This window comes from Anopheles coluzzii, chromosome 3 (genome assembly GCF_943734685.1).
Source record: "Anopheles coluzzii chromosome 3, AcolN3, whole genome shotgun sequence".
NCBI lineage: Eukaryota > Metazoa > Arthropoda > Insecta > Diptera > Culicidae > Anopheles > Anopheles coluzzii.
This window is the reverse complement of record NC_064671.1, coordinates 72,149,514-72,166,067: the sequence shown is the minus strand read 5'-3', so window position 1 is coordinate 72,166,067 and position 16,554 is coordinate 72,149,514. Positions and strand designations below refer to the sequence as shown.

The 16,554-nt window shown below is 45.3% G+C and overlaps 2 protein-coding genes across 2 annotated transcripts; both read left to right on the top strand.

The window, feature by feature from the left end:
• Positions 1 to 14,746: 14,746 nt before the first annotated feature.
• LOC120957432 (threonine-rich protein-like) lies at positions 14,747 to 15,291 on the top strand (the record flags this gene model as incomplete). The annotated part of the gene is made up of 1 exon (XM_040379637.2): positions 14,747 to 15,291. A coding segment is annotated over one exon (441 nt), but the record flags the coding sequence as incomplete, so codon positions are not given.
• Positions 15,292 to 15,751: 460 nt separating this feature from the next.
• LOC125907502 (uncharacterized) lies at positions 15,752 to 16,350 on the top strand. The gene is made up of 2 exons (XM_049610123.1): positions 15,752 to 15,931; positions 16,008 to 16,350. The coding sequence occupies exons 1-2, from the start codon at positions 15,782 to 15,784 to the stop codon at positions 16,200 to 16,202; spliced, it is 345 nt and encodes a 114-aa protein (XP_049466080.1). The 5' UTR covers positions 15,752 to 15,781; the 3' UTR covers positions 16,203 to 16,350.
• The last annotated feature ends 204 nt before the right edge of the window (positions 16,351 to 16,554 follow it).

The window sequence follows — 16,554 nt, the reverse complement described above, 5'->3', positions numbered from 1 at the left end:
CGTACGCAGCACGCGGTGACGGCGAACGCGAAAGCCGCGATTCACGCGCTTCGATGAGTAAGCGAGAGCGAGTTCATTCGCGATGGAAATGATCAATGGAAAGGAATGTAGAAACTGGTTTTCTGTTGTGCTTTTGGGGCTTGTTTGGTTTGGCATTAGAAAAAGAAAAGAAACGGAACGGTTTTGTTCGGAGATGTGCGTTGATGGAATAAATAAATGGTTGTCGCTTGCATCGATGAAAATAATGCCCTACATTTAACCATCCCATGTACTTTGCTAAAGTTTTTCAAAATTGTATGAAACATTATTTTTATAATCAAATTTATTAAATTAAATCTTTAATGTCGTTATTATGCTCATTGTACAATCTATAGTATTTCTTTGTATTTGTTGCTCTTTGTTACTTCATTCGCATTCATTCATTCCTTCATTATGCAATTCATCCAATCTTCGGCCATCTTCGGATTCCTATTCACGATGCGAGCGAGAGGGAGAGATACCCGCTCTCACCAACTTCTCTTCTCACCGTTGCGTTCAGGATGAATGAATTCTACCACCCAACGGCCAACCATGCTCTTCTCACGCTGACTCTCTCACGATTCGAACGTTTAGATGAACTCGAAAGTGCATCGATGCATAAATGGCAGTTAGAGAGCCGGGTAAGGAAAGAGATGGAAGATGGCCAGTTGGTTGGGTTTATAATTTTGGCCTGTGGACGCGTCCAGACTAATCCACGCGCGGGTGTGTGTGTGTGTGTGTTTGATGCTGCGTCTCAATAAATCATATGATGTGATATTTATGACGATTAATAGATGATGGGAGATGAGCGTGATTTTGGTGGAGATCGAAGGGAAGGGAGAACTTTGGGCGGCTTTGGATGTAAATTGCAGCACACAACAACACAATGTCCGTTATGTCTCGCACAGGCGTATAAATTGCTTGATGGACAGTTTTCAAATGGTGCTTTCTTCTTCAAAAATAATATAAAATAGTTTTAATCTCCATAACAATGCTGTTTTTTAACATGTACTTTATTTGCTTTTACTGCATTTAGCATTCTCTTTCTTTTATATTTGTCAGAAAGTGAAAGCTTTTGAATATGATTAAAAAATTATTAAAGGAAGGAAATATGTCTGTGTTTTCTAGTTTTACTTGTTTCATTCGTCATTTGCAGAGAAAGAATATTAACTTGTATTTATATACTTATTTATGTATATTATAAAGTTTTTTTCAGTTTTTCTTCTTGTTCATAGTTTATATATGTCAAACTTACTACTTACTTTTGTGTCATGTAAGTCCACCATAACTTAGAACTTTAGAATGTTTTAATGCACTCAGCACTCAACTAATCTAACGTTTTTAAGCCTTCCATTAATTCATTCATTGAATGCTTTTAACATCGCTCATAACCTTACTTTACTTATAAATACCGTGCATCGCTTCTATAAACCATTCGCCTTAGTTCACCAGCATAGAAAACGAACTGCTTTTTGCCCTTATCTACCGGTCGAAAGTATTTTGCGTCATTTACCGAGAGATAAGGAAACAATATAACACAACAAAAAAAAAACACGCCATTCATCAGCAAGAAGTGTAACGATGCGAACGAATCACAACGATGCATTTGCATTCCGGGGGAAATTTATTCAACAATAATAACTATTCCCGACCACCGCAAGAATGCCACCTGGAACGAGAGAAGTGGATCGAGAGTGAGAAAAAAACCCGAAGAAAGTAACCAGCAAAAAACCAACAACATAATCATGCTTTTAAAAAAAAAGCTAACTAATACTTCCCGTGCAACGTGTTCTCCTCCCGACCTTCTTCGTACCACAGAATGTGACGGCGAATCGGTTAAGCCGTGCACCACCCAAAGTGCACTCGCCACCAAGCGCGAATGCATCCAAATGGAGTTGGGAGCCGGCACCAACTGTAACCCGGCCGGCCTTGCACTCACCGCATCGTGGATGGCGTTTCAAAGTGTCGTAAAATAAAATCATAATATCAGAGCATCAGGGCAAAATATCTTGCCCAGTTCGGCCGAAACAAACCAGCAAAACGCAACGCAAAAAAGTGTAAAGGTTGTAAAATTGTGTTTTTTTCAAAACAATGCTTTTAGCCAAAGCGTGTGCAGCGTGGTTCGGTCGTGTTCATGCACCGTATGCACTGCTCTGCACAAAGCCTTCGCTCGGCCCCGGTGCAACGGGCTGCCTCGGTTGTTTACCGTACGTGGCAGGAGTGCATTAAACAGTCGGCAAGCCTTGGGACGCGGTGAAATTGTGGCAAAATATCCGATTACATTAACGGGACGGGCGGTGGCTGCCAAAACATCGATCAAATAGATAGTGCGACCCACTGCTGCTTGCCGGTCCCTCTCGCTTTCTTTTTCGGCAGTTTGGTGTGTTCGAAGTTTGTGCTCGTTTGTTAGCTGGGGTTGACTGGGAGTGACCTTTTCGGCTTCAGCGTCTTGCAAGAACTTCCGGGAGAGTTTGCTTCCCACTCCTGCATTTTCTGCTGACCTGTCGAAGCACGGGGGTCATTCGTCTTAATTTCGCCCACCGCCAAGCCAAGCAAAATCGGTGTACAGGGCGATACATTTATCTGTCAACTCTGGCAAATGTGTGTTCGGGGTGTGCCCAGTATCATGCATGAAATCTGCTCGCAGGCGCTTCGGTGGTTCTCGGTGGGAGGTACGCGACAGTGTCTTTTTAATGCTAAAATGGTCTTAAAGGAAGTAAACATTTCAGCCGGCGCTTCCGCGAGTGTTTGTTTCCGGGAGAGTTACTTTCGCTAACGATCGCCCTGGTCCATTGACCTACCGCGACGATTTGCAAAGACCTCCAGGACAGAATTTTCTGCAGATTTTGTAGAGAAAACATCTCAAACTATTTAAGAGGTTTAAAGTTAAGAGCTATAGACATGTTTGATCCTCCCTGAGATCTACCATGGCCTTAAATGGAAATTTTAAAGCACAAGTTCTTTTACCAATCCTCTTCCAGGGACTTATGCACATCGACAGAATGGCCCATGGCCTCCATTATTTTGGAGAATGTTGTTCGAACCGAAATAAAATACCTCGTTGGAACATTTCAGATAGGAATTATTGTTTATTTGCTCTCACTTCAACCCCCCCGAACACGAGCAAAAGGTTCGATAAGGCTCGAACGGCAAACAAAACATTGCCTCTGGGCTTCGGAGAGTGTCCGTGTCCTACAACTACAACACTACGTCCTCGGCAGTGCCAACAGCATCGTCCCGGGGGTAATTTTGCGCAATCGAAAAACATTGCATTTGCGTCGAGGTGTTGAATTTCCAACGATTGCTCTCGCGCTCTAGTTTCCAACGCTTCTTGCTCCTTGTGGTTTTCCATCGTGCCTGTACACTGCCGTTCTAGCTGCAGGTGTCTAGCGCATCCCTCATACAACATATACAACAACACCGGTCACGGGACAAAAATCGAATCGTTTCGGAGTTCGCAATCGAAGCGAACACCCCAACGCCATTGCGCACCGGTTGTTTCTGTTCACCGGTGCGCACAGGAAGAAATAGCAACTCGCCAGCGCAGCAAGGCGTACGTGTCAGGTCACGGAGGTGACCAGTAAATCATCGTCCAAGCGACTCGAGCATTCCAGCGAGGACACAGGCCATTCCATTCCACACGCACGCGGAGGGTACGGAAGCACCACCGACGACGTCGACCATTGCTAGGCCCCGGGTCCGCGCGATGATGCTGGTGACCACCAAGATGCTGGAACGGCGAATGAGGGCCCCTTGTCCCGCATGGTGCGTCATTCGCAAGCAATCCCGGTTTTCCTGTGTCCTCTCCCGAGCTCCAGCTTACACGCCGCAGCATACCTTTGCTGCTGCGTCAAGCAGTTTTTCCACGCCGAGGCCCACAAACACTCCCCTGCAAACGCAAACAATCGTAAAGTTTAACGATTTCAAAACACCATAAAACCATAACTGCTCTCCGGGCCAAACTCGACTCGGTTATTTCTGAAAGCACACAGCTTCGGTTGCTGTTGTTGCTGCTGCTGCCTCTGCTCTGCACGACAATTCCTCCCCGACAATGGTCGGCCGTTTCGACTGTTTCGACTGGTAAAAGATAAGTGGTTAAAATAAGTGTAAAATGACGTGCACACGGTCGAGCGCGGAGCATCAAACATGTGGTCCTGGTGGCACTGTGGCGGAAGGTCGAACGTGAATAACGTTGTAACGGCATTAACTGCAATGGAAATCAAACACACTATCGGTGGGGGAGGCCTTTTTGGTGTATTTCAATCGCTTTATTTTTGGACTGTTTTAATGCTGAAGGGCATCCAGGTTAGAGGGCGCTTATAGAACGCAACATTTGAAAAAGGTTATGCTTATGTTTAAAATTGAATTTAAATATTAAATTACTTTAGCTCTTGTTACATAATATTAATTCCTTTATCGAAGAACCCTCAGCTTCACTCGAAAGTACTTTAACCTTTTAAGTCATAAAATAAACCCCCGCTGCTCAATCTCTCAAGGCGACACCGACCTGTATGTCCACAACGCCACCCCAAGAAACCCATTCTATACTGCAATGATGCGGGAAATAAGTTTGAAGAAAACGCACGCACATACATATACCGTTTACCGTACCACGATCATAGCCCTGTTCTTGCATCGCCATCAGTTCCAGCGCCTTGACACTAACGGCTCACGGCTCGTGATTGATCTTGATCGCCAGCCGCAACGACTTCACGCGCATTCCGGCGTACCTCGCCGGCTGTTCTCTCTTCGCGGTTTCTCCCTCACCCAATGCACACTTAACATGAACTTGAACGTGCAGCAACGTCTCCGTCTCTGGACAAACTGTTACTCAAACCCAATGACCCGGGCAAGGCAACTCCGGGCCGGACTCCAAGAATCGAAAACCAATACCCAGCCCTCGGTACGCTGCACTGCCAACCGCCGAGGACTGTTTTATGCTCCAGATGTCCATCAGTGTGAACAACGATCGTAACGCAGTTAAAGCGCGCTTAAGCGAGGACAGCTAGGGGACGCAATGGACGGCCGTGAAGTACAACAAGGGCCACATACATGGGGAGGCAAAACAAAAACGAAAAAAAAGAGCGAATGAAACATTACAAGTGACAGTTATAGTGGTACCGCCTAACAACAACGACAAGTCCGAGCGTATGTGTGTGTGTGTGTGTGTGCAGGCACAGATAGAAGGGGGCCGAGGTTTAAACACATCGTTGGGAAAGGTGGAGAAGAACCATAAAAAGAACCACCAGAACCACGCGCAGTGCTTGTGACAGTTACAGGCGCATGAGCCACCAAAACCCCTTGCCACGGTAAGGCACCACGCCTCGGTGGGCCAGAGCGAGCGCATATACAGAAACTTTTAAGTACCCTCAATTAAAAAATCTCTCCCTCGAAATTCCACTTCCCCCCTGCTTTGTACCACTTTTACGGTGGTACAGATCCCACGTTTCCCATCCAAGCTTCCTGGGCCGCGGAAAAAAAAACTCGCCGAAAAACAAAAGCCACCTCAACGCAGCTTAAACACGTCGCCTGCTCATGAATCACAATTAATAGTGATTAGGAAAAAGCTTGCGCTGGACCTCAACAGTGGTCCCGGTGGGCTCATTTCCCTAGCTCGTTTGAAAAATTGAATAGACACACACACACACACACACACACACCGCAGTAGGCAGCATTCGTGTGACAACGTGGCGGTAAGGTACGAACCCGAAACCGGTGCATCCCTTGTTTTTCCCCTTTTATTTCTTCGATCCCCTCGAATCCCAGACACTCTCGTGCATAGCGTGCGCATACGTGTGTGGTACAAATTGTTATTCGTGTATAATTTTGTTTTACCCGTTTTTTTCCGGTGTCACTTTCTCCCCTTGGAGTTTGTAGTTTGTTTTTTTCGTTCCTATTGCCATGGTTGAGCGGCTGCAGCGAGTGTGATACGAGAGAACGCGAAAGATCGGCGCAACCAGATCATTTAGGGATCGTGGCTTGATCGATGACGTACACGCACAAGGACGTCATTTTTTTTGTTCTGTTGTTGAGCTAAACAACCGGAAGGGAGCATTACCGAGGACCGAGGAGGAGGGAAAAAACGCGCAGCTAATTATAATAATATTAGGGTGCATTACCCAAAACGCATATTAACCATCGGAACGTGGCCACCATCGGAAAGGGGAGGGAATTCGAAATTAGAAAGAAAAGATCTCGACGAGTAAAATCCCCTCTGAAAATGCCTCAAGTAGGCTTTGGGCAGTCGCTCGAAAGCGCGCGCGCACGCATTGTAGCGAGAGAAATTAAGAAAATGATAGAACAGTAAGCCACGAGCGTCTCTGTGTCTGTGTGCATGGACAGGCGTGCGTGTAATTCTTGAGATTCTTTTCGAGGGCTTAAAATGCAGCTGCCGTGCATGGGTGAGTTATTGGCCGGTGAGCGGCGCATTTTGTGTCCCGGCACACACACACACAGGCGGCAACAATTTACGGCCGCCGTGCGCATAATAGACCATCATCGGCCGCGAAACAATGTAACCTATTAGAGTGTCGTATTGTAAAAGATGGGGGAGTTGGTTTTTTCAACGGCAAACCGAGTGGAAACATTGCCTGCGCATTTATGTATTATTAATGGGAGGGCGAGACGGGCGCACGCCGATCGTTGGTGGTAGCATAGCAGAGAGAAACGCGATCTCTACGCGCAGGTGATGCGGTGTTAGAATGCACCGAAATTGTTTTGGGGGTGCCGAAAAATTAGGCAACTTTATTGTTTCCTTCCACGGTTCAGCGCAGTTGGAGCTGTAATTTAGGTTGAAGATGCTATCACTGATTTCCTAAAACTGTTTGCTTTGTCCATTCTATTTATCAACTCGTTGTTAGTGCCATACTGTTTACCAACTCCTAATTTAGCGCTTCTTTATGTTGGCGTGATCTGCTACTGTACTCAGTTGATTATGGTTTAGGCATTCAATTCAAAACGAAAAAGGTTTTTTGAACTCAAACTTACAAATTCCCATGAATCTTTAGAAGAGTCGCATGATACTACAAATGTTATTTCTAGAATGAATAGTGGCAATCATCATATTATTATTTAATGTTAATCATTCATAAATGTAGCCTATGTTAGTCGTCATTTTCCAAAGAATAGATTCATTTTTTATTCAGGTTTTCTTACTCCTAGTGAGAAGATGTCGCGAATCATGTCTTAGTTCATTTCACCCATCAACTCCAAGAAGCACTTCAACGGGAACTGCTTCAGAATATATTATATCATGTAGTTTATTCAATAGCTGAATCAATGGCAAGCCTATACCTTTACCAGAAACTAGTCTCGACCTATCTCAATAGAAATAGATCAATAGGAGTCGCCTCGATTCTATAACGATTCTTGACGCGATGCCAAACCTGTTCCAGTCCTAGATCCGGTCCTGGAACCGATCTAAAACCTTTCCCCGTGCCGGCCTGATACCTATCTCGGATCAAAAGCTGGTCCTTAATCTGTACATGAGATTCTTACTGGATACGCTGGATTTGATAACAAACACCATTTTTTTGGATTTACTGAGAACCGAAAGAATTAAATAAATTCTGAATGATTCTTCAATATTATTCAATAATTTAGGTACTTGTGATGATTGACTTTACGCAATAGAGATACAACGTTGATGTAATTGTTTACTCTTCTAGACAAAGATCTTGTATAATTAAGCTGTTCCTGCAAGGTTCCAATAATAATCCAAAGATATGCAAACTCCAAAAAGTTCTCAAATAAAATACATCTTTCACAAGGGTACAGAAGACTTCCTTCCCTGAGTTCCACACTACATCTAAACCAACCTAACTCTCCCCAAACAAAGTATCAATTTATATCGCTAAAAATAAGTTTACTCTCCAGCGTAGAATCACCGCATCAGGCACCTTCCAGCACTGCACGTGATCGGTGAATTGCACCATCAATCAGCGCACGATAATGCTATTCGCATTCTTCAGCACACCCAGCCCCGAAAGTATGTGAGAAAATCATTCCCCATCTTCCAGCCCAGGGAAGTGGAACCAAACGAGAAGAGAAAAAAGCGGCGATGTTCGCATAATTCCCGGCACCCAGAACGTGATGCTCTCACACAATGAACATCATAGATAATGGGCTTCTAATGGCAGAAGCAGCAACAGCAACCGCTTGGGCGGAAAGAACGGGACATTGGAGAAGAAACGGGGAGTCCGTGTCATGCAACTCCTTGGGCACACGAGCGTTCGAGCACACACTCACTTCCCGCTGCCACGATTTGTTGGTTTTCCTGTCCCTTCGAAGCCGGCTGTGATGCTCGACGTGTGTGCATTCCCTCCCAGCTCCAAGCGAGCGGCCCTCACCGATGGCCCTCACAGCATACGCGAGACGGACGTGCAAACACAGGGTCAGCTATCCAAAACTATTCTAACCTGGACACACACACACACAGAGTGAGAGAGAAACACACGCACTCAGTGCGCATCCAGCACCGTTCTTGGTGCTCTGGAGCGATCTTGTTGCTTCTTGTCCTCCCTTTGTACGCCGTCGTTCGGTTTCGATTTTATGAGCCCTCTCGCGCGTACACCTTTGGGTGGTCTCGTGTGCGGTCTCGCAGACCCCATCCAACCAACCCCAAGGTCCTCCTGTCCCCCCACCCCCCCCCCCCTTCTGATGGTGCTTTTTGTTCTGTTTTGTTCCGTTTGCTTGCTCACTTCTGGTTCACCTGACCCACCGTATCGTACCTGGCCGCCGGGCGAAAGTCGTCCACTTGCTTCGTTCCGCGATCGCGTTCGGCGGAGGACTTCTCACGGCGCTTTTGCTTCACTTTTTCCTACTTTTGTGAATGCCTTTATGCCTCCCCTAAGTTGGTTTTGTTTTATGTACCTCAGCGCGATGACTCTCACGGACGAGTGCGATCCGTACAGCTTGTCCATCAGAGAGCCTGTGCGCTCGGGGTCCAATAGGTCCTTCCGCTCCGAAACGGTTCCTTACGGTGAGCGGAGTACACCGTGGTGTGTGATGACCACAGATCAATTTCTCAAAAGCAGCAACGGCAGACAACGATGACGATTCGGTGCGCGAAGAGCTCGAAGCGATGAACCGATGAATAGACGCAACAGAAATGATGGTGAAGAAGAACAGTGGAAACACACGGGCAAACAGCTCCAGCACCGGACACCGGCCGGGTCGAACAATTTGTAAAGCGGATAATTTATCGCAAGACATTTGTTTTGGCCGTAAGTGTTTCGGTGCTTCGGACGGAACATTTCCCGAAGAGACAAAAGCAAGCACCCAGTAGAACACGGGTGTTGCAGCAGAGCAGAGGGCGAGAAGAGGGCTTCTCCAATCTTCCACGAAAGGGCTTCCACGGGAAGAGCAGTTTGTTTTTTTTTTGCTCCTCTGTTAGTCTTCAAACTTGCCCTTCCGAAACCTTTATCTAGCCTTGTCCGTTGGATGGAGATGAAAAATCTTTAAGCAAATTAAACTTTGCCTTCTCAATCAGCGATCGGCTTGCGGACCCGATCGCATAGCCACCGAGGATTAGATTAGAAAATGCGTCATTCGCGCGCGGTACAAAATGGCCAACCGCGGGCCAGCGGATATGTAGCAACAAGTAGAGCGCTGAACGCTGGACAGAGAACAAAACGAACAGCACAAAAAATCATGCCGGTAACTGAAGGCACCACATTCCCTTTTTCTGTAAATGGATGCTGAGAAGCGCCCGTTTGGACGAGGATGGATTACGGTTGAGTGTGTCGTCATTTGTTTTTTCTCACTGATATGGGTGAACCTTTGGTTCAAACGCAGTTGGCTAATCTTGCGAACCACGTAAAAGCAAAGGCTATTAGTTTGATGAGTGGAAAGGATGTGTGTGCGAGTGTTTGCAAATGTATTTAGTCTGTTTCCTTGTTCTCATGGTTGGTCGGGTTCGCCGATTAGGTTGAATTTATTAAAGCGATACAGCATAAGCTGTTGTATTTAGTCGTGTACTACGTTTCCTCATTAAAGTTTATGATAATAATTATAGCTCCATTGTTTTCTGACTTTGTTGTTACAATTTCCTCATCGATTTATAACAAAATGACGATCACTTCAACTGAATCACCAAATTTAGCTTATTTTTATATGTCCCTATGTGCCTATGTAAATCTTCAAAAGAGTTTGAACTTTTGAAGATCCATAGAGTTGAATTTCCATAATATAAAGTTCTTCTTCTTCTTTGGCACAACAACCGTTGTCGGTCAAAGCCTGCCTGTCTGCATGTAGTGAAAGTGAACTTGGCTTTCAGTGACTTATTGTTATCATAGCAGGATAGTCAGTCATACGTATGGGGACACGGTCTATTCGGGGCTTGAACCCATGACGGGCATGTTGTTAAGTCATACGAGTCGTCAACTGGGTACCACCAGACCAGCCGGGAATATAAAGTTCACTTCCTAAAATATAAAGTCAAGAAAGTGTCCTAAAACTATGAGAACCCCTGAAAACCCCTATGTCCCCAAACAAGTATGAATTCGATTGAAGTTCCTCAGTTTAGGATCCTTTTTGAACATTCATTCTACAAAATAAAATGTTTCTTACTTCAGGGCAAAAGAGGAATCCAATGGTCTACCAATTTCCTAAGGTTTATTTCCTGCTTCATGAAATACTAAACCTGAAAAAGCGATACGAACCTTCTACTACCAATAAAATTAGGCCAACTTGTGGGAATACTGCAATAAGAACGACGAAATAAAGCTCTCAGAGATAACGTTGTCAACAAGATTACCATCACTTCTGCGACATCCATTTTGCATGCAATCCAATGCTCTATTTTGAGCGTATTTTTTTGCTCTACACCAATCAAACACACATTCCTTTCCATTCCTTCGCAGATCGACCGAATGTTGTGTTCACTTCTGCAAAACCAGCGGTAAAATCGCTGCAGCTTCACCACAGTTAGGGGCTGCCGTTTATTACTGCAGCATCAATTTTGACACCTTCGTAGCCGCACCGTGTCGAACTGTACGTGTGCACAACCTGCCCCAAGACAAAACAATGCACAATCGAGCAGACAACTTGTGTCTTGTGCCCCTGTGCTGGCAAGACGTTTGCTGCGATGTACACGGACGCGCTAAGCAAAAACCAAAAATGAAGCCATTAAGGGAGCAATCGGGCGGGTTCTGTTGCAACGCGAAGGAGGGGCTTGGTGGAAGATTTCTCATGTCTTCTCCACGCTCCCGGTGGTTCCATGTATTGTGGCATGGTTTTTAGTTTTTCCTTTTTTCCATTTCCTCTCCCTTTCTTTCCGCTGAGGTATTTTCGTTACCCTCGATGCACGTTCCACTGCGACAAAGCGCAGTGTAAAAGTCAAGTGCATTGTTACTGCCACGCTTCTACCCCACGTCCATTTCAATCTCACTGTTTCCTTCCCTGCCCCACAATCACCCCCTGGCCCGTATGCAATCCCGCATTCCATGGACGCAAATTTAGAACGAAGCTGGGCAGAAAGTAAAGCTGATAAAATATTAAAATCAGCGTGAAGCCTCGAGTTCAACGCGTTTCCGTTGCGCGCCACCGTCTTCGGGAGGGGCTGCCTCACTGCCTCCTTCCGCTGAACTTCTCAATGCAATGCGGGAAACCTCCGAACGGTGGAAAGTAATCTGGCGTGCGTAGGAGGTAACCGTTTTTCCTTAGATTCCTGTTCCACTTCCACTTTCTTTCAGGCGCCCATTACCGGTGCGACTTTCCTGCTTCCCCCGATTTACTCTAGCTGTTCCCTCTCTGCCCTCTCTGCCTCAAACGCGGTACCAGAGGGAATGGGAAAACTGCCCTGAAATGTAGAACATTTCGTATTCATGCATTTTTCATCTTCCTGTCTTCATTTTTCTTCCTTCCGTGTGCCGTATACAGCGGTCCGTTTCCGAGCTTGCCCATTAATGGGGGGCGGACGTTGGCGGTTCATCCACTTGCAGCACCCGTGCAACCAGCTCTTCCTTCCCATCCAGCAGTATGCATTCCAGCTCCATCTCCGTTGCGCTGGGAAAACTCTTTGCTCAGCAACAAGTTTTCCTCGCCCATTATTCATTCCTCTCGGCGCGTGCATTCATCCTACCTATTGCCCGCGACTTCCAACGTTTGGCATTCGGCTACAAGACGCCTTCATCTTTGCAACGCTGCTTATGCTTGCACCTTCCACTTCCTACCTCGGTCTGGCTACCGCGGCTACCGTATGTTGCCGAGTGCCCACCAGAAAGGTAGTGTGATTTTTCGCGCAGAAATTGCCCTAACGCCTTACCCATCCACTGGCCCGCACATGTGCCCTTTTGGGCAAAGCAGGGAGGAAAAAAATGACCAGACGGTTAGGCGCAATTTTTCCTATTCATAAGACCCCGGTCGTAAGCCCGTTTTTCGCCACCCTCCCACTAACATGTGCAGGGTTGCTTTTGTTGCAACCGGAATTCCGGAATTATTTTCTTTTCTGGTCTCTGTCTTCTTTTTTTTCATTCTTTCTTTCAGCTGGCCACCCGGCGGGTGTCTTCCGGCGGGGAGAGGAAACTCATCTTCCGTCCCAGGGTTTCCGGTTTCATCCGGCAGCCGGCCGAAGGCATTTCAGCGGACTGAGCCAGTGCGTTTGCCAAGCGCATTCCAGGAAAAGTGCTGCTGCTACCGAAAGGTTTGTTTCTATTTTTCATATTTTTATTACGAATCAGTAAACATTCTCCATGCCAGGCTCGGCACAGTGCTCTCAGGGCGTCCCGGACGAACGGGCCCAAGATTTCTTCCCCCCCCCCCCCAGTCCCGGGACCAACTGCTCCTGCGGCCGAGGCCATGTTTTGGGGACGAGAATTTTTGAAATGTGTACCATCATAAATATTTCAAAAACCTCCCGGATGGGCAGCCAGACCAAGATGACGCACGGAACGGAAGAGCTAGGTGGGAAGGCAAGAGTGAAAAAATAAACTCCTCCTGCGTCCCCTTGCTAGGCAGGTTTTTTACCACTGCACTCCAGTAGCGCGCTCCCAACGAAGGCAGGTTGAATCGGGTTAAGATTGAATTGGAAAAACCAGCCGGAAAACTGCCCTTGGGCGTCAGCGGTGGCCGTACGAAACGCTGTCGTCGTTGTACTGCGTGCCCCCCAGAATGTGTGTCTGTGTACAAAAATATATTGAATTTCCCGCATCACCCGCTTCCCGTGTGGAGTATAACAAGCGGAAAAATCGAGGAAGAAGGAAAAACACCGCAAGCAAATCACGCACCACAAAAAGGCCCAAATAAAAAAAAACAGAGTCTCCAATTCTTAAATTACGTCGCTTTGACTCATCCATTCTTTAGAGGCAAGATGAAGAGACCGAATAAATAAAGGTAAGGAAAGGAAGAGCATTTCGGAAAGGGTAGTCGAGGAAGACAGGAAATAAATTTTCCTGCTGTTGTTGAACCGCTTTTCGGGGATTGTTTGCTTATGTTTCGATTCGATTTCAGTTTTCCCAGGCCCTGCTTTCCCCTGGCTCGTGTTCGGGTAAGGAAATATCAAAGTAAAAACCAGTTGTTACCACGTAAGGACTGACGGGGTCATGGCCGGAAGTACAAAAAAAGTGTGGTCCCCTCTTCTGCTGGGGTGGTAAGAAAACCGAGACGATCATCATATCAAAGCGTAACGATGAAGTTGGTGCACGTGAAAGGGAAAACGTTTATCGATGAAATGAAGAATACTTCAACTGATACACACTTCCGCAGCTGGATCGTGGACTGTCACGGTAGTATTGTGGAGTTGTAAAAAGGTGATCCTGAAGAAAGCAATTTTAAATCTCTACCTTTTTTATGGCTTATTGTTGAAACTTCAAGGTTTACTGTCCCGTTTTATCATATAATTGGATAACATTATGTTGTTACCGCGTATTGTAGTTCAAATTGATTCCATTTACCCCTAAAGTTATGCTATCATTTGCTACTTACTGCTATCACTGTAACAGTCTCGTTGTATGTAACAAACAGATCTTTCATCGACTTTTTTGCAACGCGTTGAGAAAGCTCATGACTTGTCTGAAAACCTTTAGATTCACAAGAAAAAATAACGTAGTTTCTTGTGCATTGCTAACATGGTTAGTTTTGCATTAGACAGTAAGATTTATTTTTAATATTTAAGACATTCAAAAGAGCGATTGCAGACTTCATCTTGTGTAGATATTCCTGTTTGTAAATATGATATAACATGGTTCGTTATATTTTACTTTATTTTGAATGTTTCAATTATTTTTATTTGTTTTATCCTTCAACCTTCAGGTTCAACCTTTGTTCTAGAACAAAGTATTTTATGACGTACGTGTTTTCGTATGACGTTAAGCGCCAGGTACTAACTCACTTGTATTTGCTCTGATAGATTGTTTGTGTGTTTTGTTACTTACCTGCTGGTTCAATATCCCGAATATCAATATCCGTCACCGTCACAAAGCAAATCCCGTGTACTTCGATATCACCCTGTTGTACTAAACAGTATAAAACTCAGTACCAAAATATAGCCAAAATCAGTTCCAGCGCTACCTCGCACAGCGATACAATCATCATGAAGTTGACTTACATTTTCCTCGTCCTTGTGGTCATCGTGCTTGTCTTGGTACAAATAGTTTGCCATTCAGGCGTGTGAAATTGAACATCTTTATTAACTATTTTATTCAACTCCTCTCAGAATGTGGCGGACGCACACAACAGCAAAAAGAAGAACCGTTCACCCGACCATTCCGGTGAGCACAAGAAAAAGAGTCACGGAGGACATCACCATAACAAAAACAAGCACAACAAGAATAAGACCAAGCGTCCGAAGACGACTCCCCCTTGTAAAACGACCAAGCCAGCTACAACTACTACAGGCCCTATAACGACCACCGCTGTACCTACAACGACGACTGGTGCACCAACGACGACTGCTGTACCAACTACAACTGCTGCACCAACGACGACTGCTGCACCAACGACAACTGCTGCACCAACGACGACTGCAGCACCAACGACGACTGCAGCACCAACGACGATTGAAGCACCAACGACGACTGCTGCACCAACGACGACTGCAGCACCAACGACGACTGAAGCACCAACGACGACTGCTGCACCAACGACGACTGAAGCACCAACGACGACTGCTGCACCTACCACTACTGCGGAACCTGCAACTACAATTGTTGATTCTACTGCTCAAGGGTAGAGCAGCAGGGATGTCGTCTCCCAAGTAATGATCTTGCTGTTCCGAATGATAAAAAACAACAGAACATTTTATGCATTAAATAAAATAAACCTTTGAATTCATAACAGTAACCAATTATTATTTCCACTCGGATTGAAACATCACAACGTGAATGAATTGAAATGTAAGTACTAAAATGTTCTTCAAGAGTACACCTAACAAATGGTCACAATGTCATCTTCCTACTTGGTTTTCTAGAGAGTTCCGGGTTGAAACTCCAAGATCTTCACTACAACCTCAAATATTTCAACCCGGGGAAACCCAAAAACAGTACGGCACACCTGCCATGTGATTGTGTTTTGCTGTAGGCTTGAAGATCGCGATCAATTGCGAGATATTTAAGATAGCCAGTTGGAAGAATTCACATTATAAGAACATGGAATTATGAGTATCTTATTTTCAAACAACTGATTAATTTAGCGTGAGTGAAGTTGCTGTGCAAGGCCATTGGAGATACCAGACACATCGCACTTGTGTTTATATGGAGGTTTTTTTTGTTATACTCCATCTGGTTCAGTACAATGTAGAATATACCACATCCAGTTCAATCTAGTCATGTCAGGTCTGGTTGAGTCTGACAAATCGTATAAAAGCGGGCTCCAAATTCTACTCCAAATCAGTTCTAGTGCTACCTCGGCCAACGATACAATCATCATGAAGTTTACTTACATTTTCCTCGTCCTTGTGGTCATCGTGCTCGTCTTGGTACTAACAGTTTTCCTTTGGGGTTGTAGAATATTGTAATCTTTTCTAACCTTTTTTTTGTTTTTTTTTTTTGCAGAGCGTGGCGGACGCACACGGCAACAAGAAGAGGAACCGCACCCGCGATTTTTCTGGTGAGGACAAGAGGGAACATGGTGAAGGACACCGTCATAATAGTACTAGAACCAGACGTCCGAGGTCGACCACGACTACCGCCGTACCTACGACGACCGCCGCACCAACAACGACCGCTGCACCAGTGCCTACTGCGTAATCCACAACCAACACGACTACAATAACCCCTGCAGGAAAGCATGTTTGATTAGAGTAATTCCGATTACCAAATGATGATCGAGCTATTCTTAACGGCAAAAACTGTTAAAAGTTCTATCATGAAATAAACCCAGCTTACGAATCCATAATCATAGTTAGCAGTTCTTTTTTGGGCGGATATTTGTATAATGATAACTCTAATAGGAAATGAATTAATGTCATATGAGTTCAATGGATGAAGGCACGAAACAGTTTCATCATCTGTTACTTGATCTGTAGCAAGACTCTACATGGACTTGAGCCTTACATTTTGAATGCACAATACTCATAATGTCTTGGACGAAATATGTGAG